The 21809-nt window shown below is 42.3% G+C and overlaps 2 protein-coding genes across 7 annotated transcripts; one reads left to right on the forward strand and one right to left on the reverse strand.

The window, feature by feature from the left end:
• Window positions 1–219: 219 nt before the first annotated feature.
• On the reverse strand, window positions 220–5484 carry FAM216B (family with sequence similarity 216 member B). Of its 6 annotated transcripts, XM_030551278.1 has the most exons (6): window positions 4151–4202; window positions 3004–3071; window positions 2857–2880; window positions 2543–2654; window positions 2056–2176; window positions 220–538 (listed from the first exon to the last, which is right to left on the reverse strand). In XM_030551278.1, the coding sequence occupies exons 4-6, from the start codon at window positions 2639–2641 to the stop codon at window positions 408–410; spliced, it is 351 nt and encodes a 116-aa protein (XP_030407138.1). In that variant the 5' UTR covers window positions 2642–2654; window positions 2857–2880; window positions 3004–3071; window positions 4151–4202; the 3' UTR covers window positions 220–407. The 6 variants fall into 6 exon arrangements, with proteins under 6 accessions (XP_030407138.1, XP_030407148.1, XP_030407135.1 ...); XM_030551288.1 differs by lacking the exon at window positions 2857–2880; XM_030551275.1 differs by having other exon boundaries at window positions 2857–3071.
• Window positions 4951–17016, forward strand: LOC115641619 (lectin-like). Its single transcript, XM_030544981.1, has 6 exons — window positions 4951–5053; window positions 8109–8196; window positions 10013–10253; window positions 14610–14747; window positions 15756–15891; window positions 16934–17016. Exons 1-6 carry the CDS (start codon window positions 4951–4953, stop codon window positions 17014–17016), a joined length of 789 nt encoding a protein of 262 aa, XP_030400841.1.
• The last annotated feature ends 4793 nt before the right edge of the window (window positions 17017–21809 follow it).

A 21809-nucleotide genomic window follows, 5' to 3' on the forward strand; every position in this document is an offset into this window, starting at 1 on the left:
GAGACTTCAGTATGTCCATGCTGCCTTTTCTAATCCAACCTGATTTAACAAAGAGAAGGTTAAGAGGCGATCATATCTTGTAAGTGCCTACCTGGGAAATAGAAAAATTGAAAATAGGCTCTTCAGTCTAGCAGGCAAAGGTGTAACAAGATCCAACAGCTGAAAGTTGAGGCTAAACAAATTCAGGCTGGAAATAAGGCACAATTTTTTAACACAGAGTAATCATTGGAACAATTTATCATGGGATATAGTGGAAATTCCATCACTGGCAATCTTTAAATCAACATTGGATCTTTTCCTAAAAGAGAGGTTCTAGTTCAAACAGGGATTATTTGGGAGAGTTCTATGGCCTGTGTTATACAGCAGGTCAGACTAGATGATCACAGTGATGTCCCTTAGAATATGATCTATGGCTGAGGTCTCCCAACACTAGACTTCAGAGAGGCGCTGTTTCTAGCTGAGACCTTTCTTGGTTCTCTCTCTTCAGCTTGATCCAGAAGGGAGGTGTAAAACTGGACTTCATGCTCAGTAATATGACCTGGGTGAGAGGATAGGGAAAATGGACAGGAATCAAGTATTATACCAGCGGTCGGCAACATCTGGCACATGGCTCTCCAGGGTAAGGACCCTAGCAGGCCAGGCCAGTTTGTTTACTTGCTGTGTCGGCAGGTTCGGCCGATTGCAGCTCTCACTGCCCACGGTTCGCCTTCCTAGGCCAATGGGGGTGGTGGGAAGCCGCAGCCAGCACATCCCTTGGCCGCACTGCTTCCCGAAGCCCCCACTGGCCTGGGATGGTGAACTGTGGTCATTAGGAGGTGCAATTGGCCGAACCTGCTGACACAGCAAGTAAACAAACTGTCCTGACCCGCTAGGGTGCTTGCTCTGGCAAGCTGTGTGCCAGAGGTTGCCAACCCCTGTATTATACACACATACATACATGCACAAGTGCTATATCTTTGGTGGGCAGTGATGTTGCATACCAATACATTCACCAGCGAGGGGAGCTTGCGCTGGAAAAAATCAAGCTGCACATAAAAACTAGCTGAACAAGTGATACAGCAGCATCACTTCATGCAGCATGGTGTGTTAAAACTGAAGGGATGAGAAGTGCTCCTTGCCATGCATGAGCTATGAAGTCTAAAGATAATATTTCTAACTACAATTAGAGCTTCAGAACCTTTTGCTGGCAGCTGCTGTCTCATGGATATCTGACATTGTCCCTGATGCGGTCAGTAGTGAGAGAAGAAATGATATTTAAGACTTGTGCATCTGTGGTGCTAGCTTAACCATGAGAAGAAAATTTCTGCTGCTTGACTCCATTTTTGACTTCTCTAATTAAATGGACCATAATCTCCTCCCTGTAACTTGAATGGAATTTAATAAGTTGATTTTGTCCTTACAAAGTCCTAAGTAGTTTGGGACCCAGCTACCTCAGAGACTACCTCTCTGTGTGGATATCACTGTTGTTGGGGTCAGCACAGGCAGTTGAGCTAACAGTCATTGTGGGTTTGGAGAGGGTGTGGCTGGTAGGGCAATCTCCATGAAAGGTCTTCAGCTCAAATTCATTGTCTATCAAAGTCAAAATTTGTTGACCTTCAGGGCATGTCACAAAGATCCATTTGATTTTTGTTGGTCTTTGGTAAGAGTGTGGGATGAAGGATGGGAGGTTGGATGAAGAGAGTGGTTATCAGACACCTTGATGAAAGGAGATGACATAGTATCTTTATATATTATCCTCTGATCTTATGCATTCAACATTTCTGTAAATAACACCTGGAGCTAGGGATAGGCACTCTGCTAATGAATAAATAACATCAAACCTACAATGTTTTGCTGCTTGTTGTCACAGTGGTTTCTGCTGAGGAAGGCAGAGCTCATCAGCCAAAGGCTTCCTGAACTCTGCCTACAAATTATTCCAGGCTCCATTTTGTGTGTCCAGTGTATTATATGCCATCATAAACTTCTCCTCCTAATTCCCTCAAACCCCAGGTTTACCCTCCAGATTCCAATTTCTATAAATTGCTGATGAACATGGCAATACCAGCTGGAACTTACCCAGCAAATTCTGGCGCTGGAGATTGAGCATGTACTGATGGGACAACATTTCCCTTAGAGGTTTGCTGTCATAAACTCTCATGATGCTGTAGAGGTAGCATTTCTGGCCTCGCTTCAGGTCCTGTAAGAGCAAGGTAGCACATGTCAATTTAAGTGTTAGGACTAAATTTACATCTGATACTAAACTGCTTTCAAACTGTAACGAGGGGATTCAAGTCCGCTATTCTACTGCAGGGGGATTTTATTAAATAAAGCAGAAATTAAACCTGAGGAAGAAACCTTTACAGACAAGTTTTAATTGCAACTTCTTTAACTATTTATATACACTCAGAAACTAGGCTATAAGAATGGATAGCACCCTCTAAGATGTCACCTTTGCTCCTAAAGGGACATTTTTGTTTCATTTAACTAAAAGAGTTAAGTAAGACCCCAGGGCTGTGAGTGAAATACAAAGAAAGCTAAACTAGGCCTGCTATCAGTCTGTTACCTTCAGTAAGTAGGTATCCTGAGCAGATGGAGGAACTCGAATGCATGAAACTTTTGGAGAACGATGGGGACCAGGATTCCTCTTCCAATTTTCACCCATCCTTATCCAGCCTCTCAAAAGACAGGTTCACAAAACATGAGACAAAAACAAACTTTATATCAATAATTATTCAATTATTTCAAATATCCAGTACAACTATCCAGTACAAATATCCAGTACAACTCCTTGGAGGGGAGGAACAAAACCAGAACTAAATTATCAGACCCACATGGACTGGAAAGAAGCATAAAGAAGAACTAGATCACCGTGCCCACCTTGAATGAACTCTGGGTCCAGCCCTGTGGAAGAGAAGAACCAAAACCAGAGTTCTGTCTGTCTTTTTCTTGTGCAAATGCTTTGCTCTCATAACTGTGAATTGTAAATTGTCGCCTTTCAAACTGGACTTTGGAAACCATACAGACCTCACACTCCGTAATGCTTAAATGGAGACACCTTCCTATCCCTCTTCGTCCATTGTAGGGTGCTGGTGCTAGGGATTAATTTAAGTATATAATTATTTACAGAGAGAATACATAGATAATCCCTGCCCCAAAGAATTTACAATTTCAGGTCTTGGCCACACTGGCGCTTTACAGTGCTGCAACTTTCTCGCTCAGACATGTGAAAAAAACACACCCCCCGAGCGCAGCAAGTTACAGCGCTGTAAAGCGCCAGTGTAAACAGTGCCCCAGCGCTGGGAGCACAGCTCCCAGCACTGTAAGCTAATCCCCACGGGGAGGTGGAGTACCTGCAGCGCTAGGAGAGCTCTCTCCCAGTGCTGGCGCCGTGACCACACTAGTACTTCAAAGCGCTGCCGCTGGAGTGCTCCCGCAGCAGCGCTTTGAAGTTGCAAGTGTAGCCATACCCTAAGGATCAGATTCTGATACCCTTACTCACATTAGGTTGTGCTTTACCCCACAAAAAGTTCCAAGGAAGTCAATTGTGAGGAAGGTGCTATATAGCAGTAGTAAGCCTATTTAAATTGTAAATTGGATATGGTATGACATACTAGAAGGAGAAGTGATGCAGGGCAAGCTAATAAGGTTGCTTCCTTTATACTTTGGGTCACAGCACTATCAGCTTTTTAAATGTTATTATCCTACCTACATTAGAAGGGCAGCATGGGTGTAGGAGTCAGTGTTGGAGAGGGGGTGGGAATAGGCGAGTTGTGAGGAGGAATATGAATGAAAGGGAGGTTACATGACATGCTGGATTTGGAAGGTATTTCTGGCATAGTGGAAGGCATAGCAATTAAATCTTTCCTGAAATCATAAGCTATTTAAAGCAAGGTGATCCCACCCCACCTCTGCCCATGGTGAAATCAAAGATCCCATGGCACTTTTCCAATATGCATATAAAGGATAATCCATGTCAACATTTCCCCTGCTCTCTCTTTTAGAACTGCTTCTAACATCTACGGCTATGTGTGCTGCTGCTTAATGCACAACACTTGCTGCATTGTCTACACTTAGTGAGTTGCTAGCATTTAGTTTACAATGTTGTGCACTGAGTTACCTGGAATATGAAAGACCTCATATATAAAGCAAATTCTATTCAACTCTGACTCACCCCTGGAAATACAGCTTCACTTTCAGGAACTGTCACTTTCATTCTGTTGACAAATATCCTAGCAACATAGAGGGGGAGAGAGATCTCTGGGAAGTTGGCTAGGTGCCTTGAGCAACCTCTGACCATCAACCTGCTGATTTTTATGACTACATCTTTGCTGTGTAGTGATGGGTCTGACCATTCTAATTCTCCCAGGGATCTGGATGTTCTCTGAACAGCTAAATGAAACATTTGCTCAGTCATCATTTTGTGGTTATAAAAACACTTATGTGCAGACAGCTGGGGTTGCTGGGAGAATGCCTTAATTTTGAAGAACAGCACTTCCAATAGAACAGTGACTCTTTCCACCATGCAGGTGTGCTGGGAAACGGAGCATGCCCATATTATGAGAAACAAACAGCAGATAGACAGCCCTATACAGGTAGAGAGAACAGAGAATAGACCCAGGTGAATCCTGCAAAAATGTTCGGTAAATATACCTTCAAATTTATCAACAAATATGCTTCAACTATGTTAACAGGAGGAATTTTCAAATGCACCTAAGTGAGGTAGAATCACAAGTCCTATTGACTTTCAATGGGACTTGTACTCCTAAGTTAATTGAAAGTCCCATCCAGCAACTTTCTCTATTTATTTTCAATGAACATTCTAGCAAATGAATGCACAGATAGGAATGTTCACAGAAACTGTGAATTTCCAGGGAATACTGCATGATATTCATGGAAAGCAAATTTTAAATGCATGCTCTGTAACTTCCTTCTCAGAATTATCTTCATCCAGGCAGGAAATGGAAGCGTACAATGTGGCTTATGTGTCTGATCAAAATAACACATTTTTTTAATACGCTCAATGAGCTGCTCACAGAGAATCTACAGGCTGAGAATTATCTGCAGAAAGTATTTGGTGAGTAATTTCAAGTAAGAATAAATTCAAGAAAATCATTATCAGATCACAGACGAGTCATGAACCAAGTAAGAAGAGGTCAGATCCATTCATTAAATGAATTGGTACCATTACAATGTACTTATCTAGTGGTAGTGGAGACACATTTTGCTATATAGTAAATGGCATGCAGTATGCACTCAGAAACTGATTTTTATAAATATATTATGGTGAGAATGAGAAATGAGTAAGCTACTCAGAGCATTTATTTACCATCATTTTATGGGTTTAGTACATAATCATCCTTTAACACACTGCCCTTCACCACAAAACAAACACCAAACATCTTTTCCCATACCACATTACCTGGAAGGGCAGGAGAAACAGCCTAGTGATGAAGGATAGGACTCTGCAATTGTTGCTCACATTGTGAGTATCTCGCCTGATTAGATGCTTCTCAGTGTGAGTTAGGATAGCAGGCCCTCATATGCTGTTTGTAAGATAAAACAAAGGGAAATTTGCCACTGGGATACCCTGGAGCTATACAAAACCAGTCCCACAGTCCATCTTTAAGGAGGCACTAGGATCCAGCCCCTGAGGTCTCTCTAATGAATACACCCCAGCTAATTACTATACCTCTTTTTAACTTTAAAGCTTTAGGGAACAACTCTCCCGGAACCTGGTGGCAATGAAACTCTATTTGTACAAAGAGAGGGGAAAAGGAGTCCATTTCACCCCTTTAATAAATATTTGAGTTTTAAATGAATGCATGAACTCAAACATATGCTCCAATCACATAGCGTGATTCAGAGCATTTAATGGATACAGGAAGTATTTACTGTACATGAGGGTGTTTGGACAAGGTTTAAGAAAAGGGCATGGCAGGAGGAAGTTTGTGTCTGTTAATATTTAATCCTGCCATGTGTGCAGGGGACTGGATTTGATGACCTCTTGAGGCCCTTTCAGTCCTATGATTCTATGTTTAATGGAGTTTGAATGGATTCTCAGCTCTGACCTGTTCCATTGCTTCATCAACAGACCTGAGCCTTGTCCTGAAGGGAATGTCTTCATCTGATGGGTTAAGAAATATAGTTTCCACATTGTCTCAATTCTAGGCTCCTGTCCTGCAAAACATACACACACAGACACCTCTCTCTCTCTCTCTCTGCATCTCTACCTCATCCTCCCTTAGACAAAGTATTCTACAATGATGGGCACAAATATTATAGATATTACTGTTGTATTTGTAACCAGAACTGTAGCCTATTTTTATAAGGGTCATCCTAAAACGACCACCCTACTTCCTCCCACGTCATGAAGGGAACTTATCTGTTTTCATATCATTTCTCAGTAGACACTTCAGATTAAGGTGTGTTTCTTGGCTAAGCAAGCCAAGGGTGCTTAAAATAGCACAGATGTCAGAATTGGACCCCACCCATCTTTGTTTAAGGGAGAGAGAGAGACTATATAAAAAAGATTTCAAGCTAAATATTGGAGCTGGCCTCATTTACCAAAGGCCTCATCCTTGCCAAAGTTGGCATCATAAATATCTCAAGGACAAAGTTTGTATCTCACACCAAAGTGAAAAGGAGGAAGAAAAAACAGAGAGAATCTGCAATTTGGTATTTATCAATCTCTTTTTTTGCTATGCCTCCTTCTGCATGTCTCTAGTTCTCTGTCTCTCTCAGTCTATTTATTATATTATTTATCTTTCTATCTATTCATATGTACTTTACATATATACACACACACCAACAGTTGTCTTTCTTATGCATGTATCAGCTTCCTCTTTATACATTTCTTACTTTTTCTCTTAGTCACTGGGTGGGGTGGCGGGAACATGGTGTTTTCAAGACACTGCACCTGATTCTAATCTCCACTATACTTGTGTAAATCCAGAGTAACTCCAATGGATTAAATGGAATTACTCTGAGATTTGCCCCTAATGTAATGAAGATCAGCATCTAGCCAAGTCACACTAGGGTTGAGTTTGGCCTGCTGTGTATCAGAGTTAGCCATGTGATTCACATTAATGTAAATTAGAGTCCATGGAGAAATCCTTATTCATCATGCTGACAAAGTTTCTTTCCCTGGGCTGTTCCATCTTTCTTTCTTTAGTATCCAGTTACTCCATTTTACCCCTCTCTTGCCATTATTATTTTAGCGCTGCAGCTATTTTCTTTCTATTCAGTCCATCATTAGTTCAGCATGTCACTGAGACTAGAATATAAAAGTGTCATCTAGGAAGCTCCAGCGTGACTGCACAGCAACTTGTCGCTGAGCTGCCTCTGAAGGGTGCTATTGCTGTTCGTTCATTCACTCCTGTCTACCCTCTTTCGAGCTGGGGGTACAGACTTACAAGGGAAGATTAAAAGAACGAAAAAATGTAGAGTTTGTCTAAATAAATCTTGGGGTGGAGTGGAAGAGGAGGATATAATTGTCTCTATGTATCTGAAGTGTGTGAACACCGCAGAAGGAGTCTTATTTTGAACAGAGGGTTATAACTAGGAAGAATGAAAGAGAATTAGGAAGGAGAATATTTAGGCTGAACCACAGTGCAAAATTTCTGACACTGGTATCTTTTAGAATCCCAAAGGGAAGTGGTGGAAGCCTCATTCCTGAAGACATTAAAACTTAACTGGACAAAAGAATATTAAACACAGTCTGGGAACAAGCCTACAAAGAGAAGTGTTTAGTCTAGATGAGATTAGGGGTAATACTTTCCATGGGAGTTAGGCACATAACCTGTTTAGGTGTTTTTGAAAACCCCAAGTAGGTGTCTTTTGCATCATTAGGTGCCTAAATACCTTTGAAAATCTGGCCCTAGATCACTACTGAAAATGGCGCTTAGGTTCCCAAGTCACCTAGGTATTTCTGAATATTTTACACAACATAATGAGTCATGTTGATGATAAAACCATCTACCATCTATGGCGTATGATGTAAAGATGACATTTCTCTCCTCTGTTATACTGACATCAGTGGAGATGCCCTGGCAGATCTCTTTCATTTCTTACTTTGACCAGCAGTCAGGTGCCTGGATAAACAATTTCTACTTGATATTTACACATTGCAGGCAACAGAGTCTCAAGGTCTCATAGCAATGAAGTCCCTTCCATTTTTGTTCCTGCTGCTAGGTGTACTGGTTCTCCCAGGCTTGGAAGGTGAGTATAATGCATCTAGAATGTCTGTCTGATGCTGCAAAAAAAGAAACGTAACCTCACCATTTGCTTCTTGTTGTTAGCAGCACAGAATTATTTTTAAGTTAATAGAGCAAAAGTCCGAGGCTTTGGGTTTTTTTAACGTAGAATGAATCTGGTGTATTGTTTAATATTCTGCAATGCAGTGATAATGAGCAAAGGTTGGGGCCTGGTCTAGTGTGATGTGCCCTTGTGCAAGCCTTCTACATGGAAAGAGCTGCAAAAGGTCCTCAGTAATTCAAAATGATCCCTGCCCTGCCCTCAACCCAGAAGTACAGCTCTTCCTGGTATGACTGAGGCAGGGACAAAATGAAAATGAGCTGCTTTAAGACTAACAGGCATAGGAGATGCTGGGGGAGAGAAAGACTGAGCATGTGTGTGTGTCCATTGTGCTATTGACGTGCCCTTGCATTAGAGGTGGTGTGGGCTTGTGTAACCCGCACACCTTCTGGGTGTGGCGTTCTGTCCCATCTAGTGGCACCAAGACCACTGAGAGAAAGAGTTATATGAATTTGCTCTGCAGCTTTAGCTAACAGCCAGTTGGCCTTGAGCTCATGCAGTGGAGACTCATGTACTAAGCTCCAAAAGTCCCTGGTTCGATTCTGCCCACCAGGGTCTGTTGGTGTTATACCTGTACCACCCTAAGGAGTGCTCCAGGAGGGATCTCTCATGGAAGACCAGAGAGTGTGCCTGTACTGCCTCTGAAGTTGGTGCAGCATGCTCTGCTCCTAGCCATCTCTGCTGATTGTAAGGTGGGGTTGAAGGAAGGGTGCAGCACCATAATTCACCCACCTCTCTCCCCTTTGGGATGGCTTGAGTCCCCAGATACTAAAAATGACCCAGAATGTGCAGTATCTTGGCAGGGAGCTCCAAGAGGAGAGTGGGGGGATGAAAATGTTCATTGCACCTTCCTCCCCATATTGTTGCTGGGCTAGTGCCAGGCACATCTAACTCTAGAGGGGAAAATGGGGCTTCCACAAGATGACATTTGAATGGATACAAGCAGATTCTAAGGAGGTAGAGGAAATTACCATATGTGCTTTTGGGAGATAAATCAATGATATTTGGAAGTTGACTCCAACTGTGCTGATTGTTTACTAAGAAGGATGTCGGAAAGAAATTGACTGCAATAACTCTCACAAAATTAATCTTAATTCTGGCCTGACAGACCTGTATTGTTCTAGTATTCCTCCTTCTCTCCCAAAGGTGTTGATACACCTCAGCCCTAGGCTGCAATTCATGTTGCTAGTTCTATCCTGGGTCCTCCCTGACAAAGCTTTGCTAATACACATGCTCCTGATCTGCAGAGCTGACTGTTGTGTGAGTCTGGGGGACCAAAAAATACCCGCCAATGCCTTTCAGTTCTGACCTGCTGCACACCCTACAGTCTCTCCAAGGGGCACAGCCAGAGAGGAATCAGCAAGTTGCGATGCATTGCACCAACCACTGACATGGTTTTGTGAAGTAGAGAAGTGGATCCATTATATCTCGCAATGAGAGCAGCAAACTAAGATTGTTTATGACCTCATCAGAACTTGACTCCTAAGATGAGTGCACTTCCTTTGCTGAATTTTCATTGTCCCACTGAATATCTAGTACAGTGTTTGCTCTTAATTATATTCAGTAAATCAACCTTGTTTCACTTTTTGTAGACTCTCCCTAGGAACTGTTATAACTCAGTTTAACTAGATTTAAAGAGACATCCAAGGTGAGAGGGAGACATATGGTCCAGAGACATACGTGGACTTTTGTTCTTCCCGTACTTCTCTCTGGGAGTCAGTTTTGTATTTCTTATAGGTGACAAGAACCCAGATGTCAAACGTCGTTATGTCCGGTTCTTGTCCAACATGCGTAAGGACAGTCGGTCGTCACATAAGAACATTCAAGTCCCAGCTCAAGCTGACTCCTCCTTTGTAGAATCAAAATTGTTCTGCCAAGGTCCCTGCCGGGATGGATGGTTCAGTAACATGGGCCAGTGTTACAAGTTTGTCCAGGAGCAAAATACATGGGCCGGTGCTGAGGTACCAGGTTCTTCAAAATGAGAATTTTCTCTCTCTCTCTCCCCTTGTTCTAACTTCATTTACTTTTTTTGTTTCTTTTCTCCTTCCTTTCTGATTTTCCTGAAATGTATCAATCATGGAAGAAGGTACTTGATACACATTTCAGGGCTGAACATGTGGATGAGCTACCAGCATGAAGCTTAGCAATGTGAGATGCTTGGGTAGCTATGAACCAACTCCTACTCAGCTCTCAGAACTTTTGAAAACTGAACATAGCTCTCATTTAATCCCATCTCTCTCCGGTGGTCAGAATTCACTGCGTTTCAACATTGGCATTTTTCCATCTAAACTCGGGAACAAGCCAGAGAATTTCTAATTCCTTGTTAAAATCCTAACACCAAGCTGGAGGGAAGGTTAGGATGATTTTCCTGTTTCTGAGGCAGTCGGCTCCACCCTCACTCTGAATGTGCTAACTCATCCCTAGGATGCTTAACTTTTATCTCTCTGCCTCATAAAAACACTTAGAATCATAGAATCATAGAATATCAGGGTTGGAAGGGACCTCAGGAGGTCATCTAGTCCAACCCTCTGCTCAAAGCAGAACCAATTGCCAACTAAATCATCCTAGCCAGGGCTTTGTCAAGACTGACCTTAAAAACCTCTAACAAAGAAGATTCCGCCACCTCCCTAGGTAACACATTCCAGTGCTTCACCACTCTCTGAGTGAAAATTTTTTTCCTAATATCCAACCTAAACCTCCCCCACTGCAACTTGAGACCATTACTCCTTGTTCTGTCATCTGCCACCTCTGAGAACAGTCTAGATAATCCTCTTTGGAACCCCCTTTCAGGTTGTTGAAAGCAGCTATCAAATCCCCCCTCATTCTTCTTTTCTGCAGACTAAACAATCCCAGTTCCCTCAGCCTCTCCTCATAGGTCATGTGTTCCAGTCCCCTAATAATTTTTGTTGCCCTCCCCTGGACTCTTTCCAATTTTTCCACATCTTCCTTGTAGTGTGGGGCCCAAAACTGGACACATGAGGCCTCACCAATGTCGAATAGAGGGGAAAGATCACATCCCTCGATCTGCTGACAATGCCCCTACTTATACAGCCCAAAATGCCATTAGCACTCTTGGCAACAAGGGCACTCTGTTGACTCATATTCAGCTTCTCGTCCACTGTAACCCCTAGGTCCTTTTCTGCAGAACTGCTTCCTAGCCATTCGGTCCCTAGTCTTAACAATGAATGGGATTGTTCCATCCTAAGTGCAGGACTCTGCACTTGTCCTTGTTGAACCTCATCAGGTTTCTTTTGGCCCAGTCCTCTAATTTGTCTAGGTCCCTCTGTATCCTATCCCCACCATCGAGCGTATCTGCCACTCCTCCAAGTTTAGTGTCATCTGCAAACTTGCTGAAAGTGCAGTCCACACCATCCTCCAGATCATTAATGAAGTTATTGAACAAAACTGGCCCCAGAACCAACCCTTGGGGCACTCCACTTGAAACAGGCTGCCAACTAGACATGGAGCCGTTGATCACTACCCGTTGAGCCCGACAATCTAGCCAGCTTTCTATCCACCTTATAGTCCAATCATCCAGCCCATACTTCTTTAACTTGCTGGCAAGTGGAAGACTGTTGTCATAAACAGATACCTAGTCCCAGATTTGGACCTTAGCGTCCAAAATATGGGGGTTAGCATGAAAACCTCCAAGCTTAGTTACCAGCTTGGACCTGGTAAAGCTGCCACCACCCAAAAAATTAGAGTGTTTTGGGGCACTTTGGTTCCCCCAAAAACCTTCCCTGGGGACCCCAAGACCCAAATCCCTTGAGTCTCACAACAAAGGGAAATAAACCTTTTCCCTTCCCCCCTCCAGGTGTTCCTGGAGAGATACACAGAAGCAAGCTTCGTGAATTTAAACAGAGGGATTCCACCCTCCCCGTTCCCAGCCTTGGAAAACACAAGTACCGAGAGCTATTCTTTTTTTCCCCCTCACCCAGAGGGAATGCAAAGTCAGGCTAGTAAATTTAACACACACAGATTTCCCCCTGACTTCTTCCTCCCACCAATTTCCTGGTGAGCACAGACTCAATTCCCTGGAGTTCCCCACTAAAGAAAAACTCCAACAGGTCTTAAAAAGAAAGCTTTATGTAAAAAGAAAGAAAAATACATAAAAATGGTCTCTCTGTATCAAGGTGACAAATACAGGGTCAATTGCTTATAAGAAATATGAATAAACAGCCTTATTCAAAAAGAATACAATTCAAAACACTCCAGCAACTACACACATGTAAAATACAAAAAAAAACCATATAAATTACTATCTGATCTTTTGTACTTACAACTGGGAAACAGAAGATTAGAAAGCAAGAGACAGAAATCCTCCCATAGCCGAGAGAGAGACAGGCATAAGACAAAGAACTCAGACGCAAACTTTTCTCCACCCAGACCTGAAAAAGTCTGGTTTCCTGATTGGTCCTTTGGTCAGGTGTTTCAGGTTACTTCTTTCCAGGTGTAAGAGACATTAACCCTTAGCTATCTGTTTATGACAACTGTATCAAAAGCTTTGCCAAAATCAAGGAATAACACATTCACTGCTTTCCCCTCATGCACAGACCCAGTTATCTCCTCTTAGAAGGCAATTGGGTAAGTCAGGCATGACTTTCCCTTGGTGAATCCATGCTGACTGTTCCTGATCACTTTCCTCTCCTCTAAGTGCTTCAGAATTGATTCCTTGAGGACCTGCTCCATGATTTTTCCAGGGATTGAGGTGAGACTGACTGGCCTGTAGTTCCTCAGATCCTCCTTCTTCCCTTTTTTTAAAGATGGGCACTACAGTAGCTTTATTCCAGTCATCCGGAACCTCCCCCATTCGCCGTGAGTTTTCAAAGATAATGGCCAATGGCTCTGCAATCACATCCGCCAACTCCTTTAGCACCCTTGGATGAAACGCATCCGGATCCATGGACTTGTGCTCATCCAGTTTTTCTAAATAGTCCTGAACCACTTCTTTCTCCACAGAGGTCTGGTCACCCTCTTCCCATACTGTGCTGCCCAGTGCAGCAGTCTGGGAGCTAAAGAGTTCTGAAGAGCAAATTCCTTTTGCCTTGTCTATGTTTCTCTAAATCTTAGAGGTTTGCTAAAAGATATACTGACTTCGCTTCACTCCCTGTTCTAATGATACCAGATGAGGCCAGTGCTACATTGATGTACCGATATATATTTGTCAAAATATGCAAATTTTCAAAATGCAGACACCTCCCTCAAATGCACTCAGTGTAACCGTTTGCTAAATGGTGCTGCCTCCTTCCTTGGTTATGGCTATAAGACTGTGTTCAGTTTAAATGGCAAAACAAATGCCTTAATTGTCAAGAAGAACTGGCAAAGGGCTCCTTAGGGCCAAAGCAAACTGCCTTCATTTCAGGCTGCAGACAAAGGGGCCTCCTGCCTTAGGGGAAAATGAAACCATCTTCTTACCTCAGGATAGAGGCAAAAATCACACAATCTCACTCAGAAGAAGATAGTTACGAGAAATCTCTACCCCATCTTGATTGGTGGATGGCTGGGGAACACAGGAAGAAAAACTATTTCTTAAACACTTTTGTCCTTTCAATTTTCTCCTTCTTCCTCTTCTGTCTCTACTTTTCTCCCTTTCTGCCCTCTCTCCATTCCACACTTAATGTTCTTGATTTCCCCTTTATCATTATTTCTTCCTCTTACACCTCTCCACTCTGGCCTACACCTTGCCAGGGCTGCCCAGAGGATTCAGGGGGCCTGGAGCAGGGCCGGGTCTTTGGCGGCAATTCTGCAGCAGGTCCCTCTCGGAGGGAAGGATCCGCCGCTGAATTGCCGCCAAAGAATGAAGCGGCAGCGGTAGAACAGCCTAAGCGCTGCCAATCGTGGCTCCCCCCCTCTCCCGGCCCCTTGCAGCGCTTGTACTCACCGGGCAGCGCTCTGAGGGTTTGGCAGCACTTCGACGGCGGGTCCTTCACTCACTCCAAGTCTTCTGCTGCACTGAAGGATCTGCTGCCTAAGACCTGGAGTGGCTCGCAGGGCTCCTGTGGGGCCCAGGGCCTGGGACAAATTGCCCCCCTTGCCCCCTGCCCCCCCCGGGTGGCCCTGCACCTTGCTCTATTTGTATGTCTTTCTCTGCTCCCTTTATATAACTTTATCTCTTATGTCCTAATCCCCCCCTTTCTATTTCATTCTCCACTGCCCTTCTCTCTTCACTCTCTCTTATATTCTTACCTCCCTTTCCCTCTTCACGCCCATTCCCAAACTTTCCCCACTTTTCTCTCTCCCCTTTCTGTTTCACAGACTCTCCCCTCACTCTCTTTCCCACTCTATGTCCCCGGGTCTAATATGCTTTTATCATGCAGAGTGTTTGCCAGAGGATAGCAGGGGGCGGTCACCTCACCAGCATCTCCAATGCAGCTCAGAATGATTTCCTTGTGAACCTCGCCAGCTATGCAGACAAAAGGACAACCCAGTTCTGGACAGGAGGAAGTCACCAAAAGGTAAGTGTACCCAGAAAAGTCATGAAAATAATAACCAGCTAGGAGAGGTTCACAGAAGGATTGCAAAAATTTTCCGTAGAAAACTTATTGGTTTGCAGTGATTTTCAACATAACATTTTTAGCTTTGAACCCTCGCTCAAAAGTTGGTTTTCGATTGCGGAAAAACCAAAATATTTTCAGTTGCTATAAACAATTTGTTTTCAGATTTGATTTTCTAACAAAAAAATTCTTCAGAACCCCATCCTCCCCCCACCACACACACACACACATACATTCCAGCCAGCTCTAGTCCAGAATTGCAGGATGACCTGGGTCCAAGCTTCGCTGGGTAAACTGGCTTGTGGATAATGGGTTCTAGATTTAATTTCTGCCTAGCAGAATGTGAGCTCAGTAGAGATGAGTTAATATTTATCAAAAGCTTCTGTGAATATATTTTTTCAGATATTTTGTAATGAATTCACTTGGACTGTCTTCTCAGCAATATTCTAGGAAATGAGTTTACTGATAGGAGCTTTTGTTGATACAATGAATTTACAACTAGTATTGTAGAATATTCTAAGAAAGTGAACCTCATATTTGTAATCATTACTATTTGAACTAGAAACTTGATTCTATAAGTTATATGTGTGCAATCAGGGACCAGAAATGTACCATGTGTTCTCAGTGTCCATTCCAAACATCTCAAAAATCGAACACCAAATACCTACAATGAACTCCTCATAAGTGAGTTATAGATTGATGCTGAATAACAAATAGATTCAGGAAACTGCAATCTATTTGAGGACAATTCACAAAGGGAAGAAGAGGTGAAGTGACTACAAAACATTATTCAGAATGAATTATTCATGCAGCTCTATAGGCCAATGTGTGACTGTAGGCAATAAGGCTACACACACATTTCTGCAGAAGCCCCCTCACACTCCTTCACTCATTTTCAATCCCAGAAGAGTATTAGAATACGTCTCCTCTCTGCAGTTCTCATTAAACTTCTCTATTACTTTTCTGCAGGGTTCTTCTCTGACCTGGACTGACGGATCACGGACAAATTTCATCCAGAGGCCTCTGAGCTCGATTTTCAATGCCATTGGTGGATTACTTAACAGTATCTTCAAAGTACGAATCTGCCTGACTCTAAATTTAAGAGGTAAAGAAAACAGGGATTGATTTCTGACTTACACTTTCATACTAGGTAGAGTGTCTGAAGGTAAGGAACAATTGCTTTCTTTAGATTAACAGAGTATGAGGCTAAAAGGTACCACTGTAATCATCAGGCCATAGGACTTCCCTGAGTTACCAGTAATTCCTGTTTGAACAACAGAAAATCTTTTAGAAAAATATCCAATTTTGATTTAAACATTTCTAATGACAGAAAATCCATCACGACCCGGGTAAACTGTTCCAATGGTTAATACCCTCACTAATAAAAATGTGTGTCTCATTTCCAGTCTGAATTTGTCTAGCTTCAACTTCCAGCCACTGGATCTCATTAAATCCTTGTCTGGTAGACTGAAGAGCCCATTATCAAATTTTTGTTCACCATGTAGGTACTTATAAATTATGATCAAGTCGCCCCTTAACCTTCTCTTTGTTAGTCTCAGGGAGATCACTCTAGGTTATCACTCTAAGGCATGTTTTCCAGTCCTTTAATCATTCTTGTGGCTCTTCTCTGAACCCTCTTCAATTTATCAGCATCCTTCTTGACGTGTGGCTATTAGAACTGAACATATTATCCCAGTGATCCTTTCTGTTTCAAGACAGTTTCCTTGTCATCAGGGTCAGAACTTCTCCCCAAAACACACACACACACACACACACACACACACACACACACACACACACCCATAGAGCTCCACTATTATAACTCAACCCTGTTCTGTGAACCATTTTCTCCTGGGGTGAAACAGGAAGGTAGTCTCCATTTTATTTAATCATGAGCTTTCTTCAGCCTTTCCCTACAAATGTAACCCAACCACCCCATGATCGGACCAATATTTCCTGAATTAGTTGGAGAAAATGTCACCTTTTGGTTAGTGCAATTTATATATTTTGTAAACACAAATTGAAAGGAGAATCAGTTTTTCAGGGACTGAGCTGAGCCCAAAGGAGCTCATGTCAGAAGTTAAAAAACTCATTTATAAATTGTTCTGTTACTTTTCCTTTTCATCTTCATTTGTCTTTGTTTCCAGTCCAGGGTATATGGGATGGCTGTGACTGCAACAAGAAGTTATCATTCATCTGCAGTTACAAACCCAATTTGACTCCTCCTTAGCCTGCAACAGGAAGTTGATGCTGCTGATGAAATCTGACCACTTTTACTGCACTCGGAATGTCGTTCAGCCACAATTAATGCGTGATTCTTTCATATGGTAAAAATCAAGATGTCAGTTTAAAAAGATCAGTAGAAGAAATTAAAAAGTGACTCACTTGTAGACTGCATTTAGAGCACTGGAAAAAGGGTGCTATACAAACAATTTCTGATTTGATCTGAATGCTTGATGAAAACAGTGCGCTATTGGGCTTTTCCATGGGGGTTTCAAGAATATTCATGAGAGCTCTTTATTATTAAATAATTACAAATCATTACAACATTACTCATTTTACCATTTACTCACACCACTTCAGACATTTTAAATCCTGGAAATTCTCCTTTCTTAATGTCAGATAAATCCAAGAAATGTCTGTTGAATGTTTTCCATTTTTAAGTAGTTCAATGGCTAGTTCATTGAACTGTAATATAACCATGAAAAGAAGTACAAATCATATGGAACAGTCATGTGTATAGCATTATACAGAGAGATGATACAGAGCTTTGTTACCTGCATGGGATGGCATTTTGTTAAAGGAAGCAAAACTTGTTGTTAGGGCTATGTATGTTAAAATGACTAAATATTATACATCACTGTGGTCTGTGTAAACAAAAAACTTCACTTTGTTTTTCTTAATTATAAGTGACTGTATTATTTTTGATCATTAGTTAGTTGTAAGTTTTTACTGTAATTGTGTCCCTCCCCAAGACAGGAAAGTAATTGGCAAATCTTCATAGAATCTCAAAAGACTAGTTGGATCATTCAGGTGATAATGGAGCATCAAGGTGAATAAACTTCCCTTGGCAGCAATGGTGGGAACACTAACATAGGCCAACTACTGGCATTTTAATGACTGTGTCATCTAACCCTGCTCAGAGGAGGACTTTGTGACATGGTGGTAATTGTGGGGGGAGGGATAGCTCAATGGTTTGAGCATTGGCCTGTTAAACCGAGGATTGTGAGCTCAATCTTTGAGGGGACCATTTGGGGTAAAAATCTGTCTGGGGATTTGTCCTGCTTTGAGCAGGGGGTTGGACTAGATGACCTCCTGAGGTCCCTTCCAACCCTGATACTCTATGAACATCAGCTGCCATTGGTGTCTTATCTATACTAGAGTTCACTCTTTTGCTGATAGCAGTGGAGCTGCAGTTGTCAGAGTAATAGTGAAAAATGTTTTAAATGTACCAATTTTGCTCTAACATAATGACCCCTCAGTATCAGTGGCCATACTTGTAATAATTACAGGGTATGTGACCGATAGTGAAGTGAACAGAAGAACGGCCCTACTGGCTCAGACCAAAGGTCCATCTAGCCTAGTATCATGTCCTGCAACAGTGGCCAATGCCAGTTGCCCTAGAGGAAATTAACAGAACAGGCAATCATCAAGTGATCCATTCCCTGTCACCCATTCCCAGCTTCTGGCAAACAGAGACTAGGGACAACATCCCTGTCCATCTTGGCTAATAGCCATTGATGGACCTAACTGCCATGAATTTAGTTAGTTCTTTTTTGAAACCTGTTATAGTCTTGGCCTTCACCATATCCTCTGGTAAGAAGTTCCACAGAATATCTCATAGCTCAGTGGTTAGTGCACTCTCCTGAGACAAAGGACACCCCTGTTCAAATCCAGTTGAAGCTGGGTCTCCTACGTCCCAAGCACATGCTCTAGCCATTTGCTAAAAGTTGGAAGGGGGAGACAGCACCAAATCCTTCCCTTCCTCCAAGCCTGGGTTTTGTGTGAAGTGACGCAGGAACCTAACCTCAAGAAGCAGCTTCCTCCCAGCAGCCTGGGCTTAGGTGCCTATCTCCGAGAGAGAAAAAGGGCCTAGGACATACCTTTTTCATTGGTTAACCTAGAGTGCTGGCTTTTGTGGATGGCATTCTTAGGCACATGTCTCTCCCCATTCATTGTATAGAGAGCCTAGGCGGCTAACTCTGGCTTTGTAGTTCACAGTGATGTTTGCTTGATTTTATAGGCCTCTACAAGTTATGTGCTGTGATGATCAGCATTGCAACGCCTAAGTCCCTTTGTGGATCCTACCCTAGGTGCCTATCTGCACCATTAGACACCTTATTACCTTTGAAAATCAGGCCCTTAGACATATTGGCAGAACAGCCTTGGGAAATCTCCCGCACACTGTAGCTATTCTATGGACAAAGGCCTTCAGTATCCAGGCAATAAATCCAATATCTTCCATGAGCACTAACTGTGATAAAGCTATTTGTCCTTTTAATTAATTATTGCCTTTCCATGAGAATATGAATTATTCTGTCAGTAGTCTGCGACATTGAGCCATTATTAGTTTATTTATAATTTATGTGATAGTAGTGTCCAGAGGCCCTAATCAGGGACAGGGCCTCACTGTACTAGCTGCTATATAAACCCATAGGAAGACATGGCTCCCAACCAAAGAGTTTACAGTCTAATTCATGAGCTGGGCAGTTGAGCTGATGAAGGAGTTAGGATATTATGAAGCAATGACCTAATTTGCAGCGGTGTTTTCCCAGGCTTTGTTACAATGTCACCATCCGTCTTTTGAAATGTCTTCACTGTTTGTTCTCATGTGGCAGTGCACAATAGGGCTGGGAGTGGAGGAGGGTATTTCCCTCCACAGAGGACTCCTAAATGGTGTTTGTGGTAGTGACATCCAACTACTTGCAAACAATTTGAAGAGAATTGGGAGACAGTACAATTGATCACAGGCCTACCAAACCATCCAGTCTCTGCTGTAGTCCCATGCTAGGGTTTTTTTGTTTGATTGATATGATAAGACGAAACCAAAACATATAAACAATCAGCCAATATGTTGACCTACTAACCTGTGAGATCTGGTCCCTCCAGCTGTCAGTGACATTAGGTTAGTGGATGTTTCTACTGGCAAATTGTCATTTCAGAGCTTTTCCTTTTTCCTACAATGCTGAAGCATGCTTTTCTGAGAAGTATATAATACGAGAGCCTAATTTCCTAAGCTATGCACGCACAATTGTGTCCCTTAATTGTGCATGCAACTACTACAACATGCAAGCAAACTGGGTAAATGTGGGCATTTGATTACTTGCACATACAGTTACATGTATGCCTGAATTTTCAGTTTGTCTGCCTTTCTTTTTGCTTGTCTAGTTCATTTGTGTGTGCAAGTACCTGATGTCACACACAATCACACAAATTAGGTGTGTGCTTGCAAATGCACAGTTTAGAATAAATGCCATTCTTGGATAATCAGACGGAAAACTTTTTTTGTCAGATCAAAAGAATCAACATTGCAGTAAAATGCCATAGATTTTGAGTACAAAGTCCACAGGGGTCCACAAATGACCTAAATCAAGGACTCCTAACCCTATGGCACCTTTTGCTTTATTGCCATAGAAATGAGAAATGGCCCCAATAACTGTCCCCACTTTGATCTGGTAGGAAACACGTAAACCCTGCCCTCTTCTTTCTCAGGCAGGGAAGTGGTTTCTGCAGGCAGCCTACAGTTGGTCATGCTGAAAAAAGAGAATTCAGGTTAATGCAGCTTCAAAACCACTAAAATACACCGCAGAGCCCTCAGCAGCTTTAGACACAGCCTTCACCTCAAGAGACTCTAACAATTTTCTCCTTGCCTCTCCGTAATGATGAATGCACAGGCTGAAATACACAAAAGGGTAATAAAATATCCTGTGAAGGTGTTGAAAGCGCTGTTACAGCTTTCCCAGTGAAACAGCTTTTCTAGTACTGATACTGGCAGAGATAACGTATCTTATTTGTGAAGGTGGCACTGTGGAAAATGGCAAAAAGTAGAAAATAACACGTTCCAATTAATAATTAGTAGCACTGGTAGCAGAACACCTGCTGTACATGTGTGAAAAGGCTAATTAGGAAGGAGAGGAGTATCTCTGACAATGCACCAGCAGAAAGGGAGAAAGCAAAAATGGACACAAGGAAGGACCCTTTCAGAGGAAAGGGATAATTGCATAGGGGTCTGGGAGGAAACCTAACCTTCTTCATCTCATGGTTCAAAGTTCCTCTGTTCATCTTATTGTGAATCAGCAAGAATTGACATTCTGAGTACTAGCGAGACAAGACAGGGTCTCTCACTTTACTGCTTCTCTGGAGCCTCTCTGTACAAGAGAAAAATTAGAAACCATTTCCAATGTTGCTCACACTGGTTGAGCTGAATAAGGCCATGTTGGGAGACCTAACATAACTGCTGGCCATCATTTGCAGCACCGTGTTGATTACCCCTATTGTTAGCAGGGGTATTTGCTTAAAACATTAGCAGCAACAGGTCAATCTACTCATTATCATATATTTATAATATTATAGCACCTAGGAACTCCAGTCATGGACCAAGATCCTATTGTGCTAGGAGCTGTACAAATGCAAAACAAAAAGAAAATCCCACACAATCTCACCAGTGTTAGCAATGGAGGAAAATTTTCTCAAAAATATCTCTAATGTAGATTTACAAAGGGATCTTAGAAACTCAAATTTGGTAGTTAATGCAAAAATGTATCCTATGAATTCCCATTCGTTATCTTTGCACTTTATAGTACTAGTAATATTGGTATTATCGTAATGGCCAAACAATATCAAGGTCCCATTATGCTACATGGTGTAAAAACACACAAAACAAGGCAGTATCTGCCCAAAAGGGCTTTTGTGTTCACTTTAGGAAATCCAGTTTCCTGGCACAAATATTCACTGAGAGTGAATTTCAAAGTAGACATGCTAGAAGTGCTTGTATATTTTTACCCAGGCTAAACAACGATTGCA

Source organism: Gopherus evgoodei, chromosome 1, assembly GCF_007399415.2.
Source record: "Gopherus evgoodei ecotype Sinaloan lineage chromosome 1, rGopEvg1_v1.p, whole genome shotgun sequence".
Lineage (NCBI taxonomy): Eukaryota > Metazoa > Chordata > Testudines > Testudinidae > Gopherus > Gopherus evgoodei.

Excerpts from the sequence above, each read along its gene's own strand:
- FAM216B (XM_030551275.1), bottom strand. The coding sequence starts at position 2,948 with ATGAGAGCAAAGCATTTGCACAAGAAAAAGACAGACAGAACTCTGGTT. Across the intron at positions 2,655-2,856 it reads GGACCCAGAGTTCATTCAAG|AGGCTGGATAAGGATGGGTG; the intron begins GTGGGCACGGTG and ends CTGTCTTTTGAG. Across the intron at positions 2,177-2,542 it reads AGGATACCTACTTACTGAAG|GACCTGAAGCGAGGCCAGAA; the intron begins GTAACAGACTGA and ends TTGCTCTTACAG.
- LOC115641619 (XM_030544981.1), top strand. The coding sequence starts at position 4,951 with ATGTGGCTTATGTGTCTGATCAAAATAACACATTTTTTTAATACGCTC. Across the intron at positions 5,054-8,108 it reads TTATCTGCAGAAAGTATTTG|GCAACAGAGTCTCAAGGTCT; the intron begins GTGAGTAATTTC and ends TACACATTGCAG. Across the intron at positions 14,748-15,755 it reads CAGGAGGAAGTCACCAAAAG|GGTTCTTCTCTGACCTGGAC; the intron begins GTAAGTGTACCC and ends ACTTTTCTGCAG.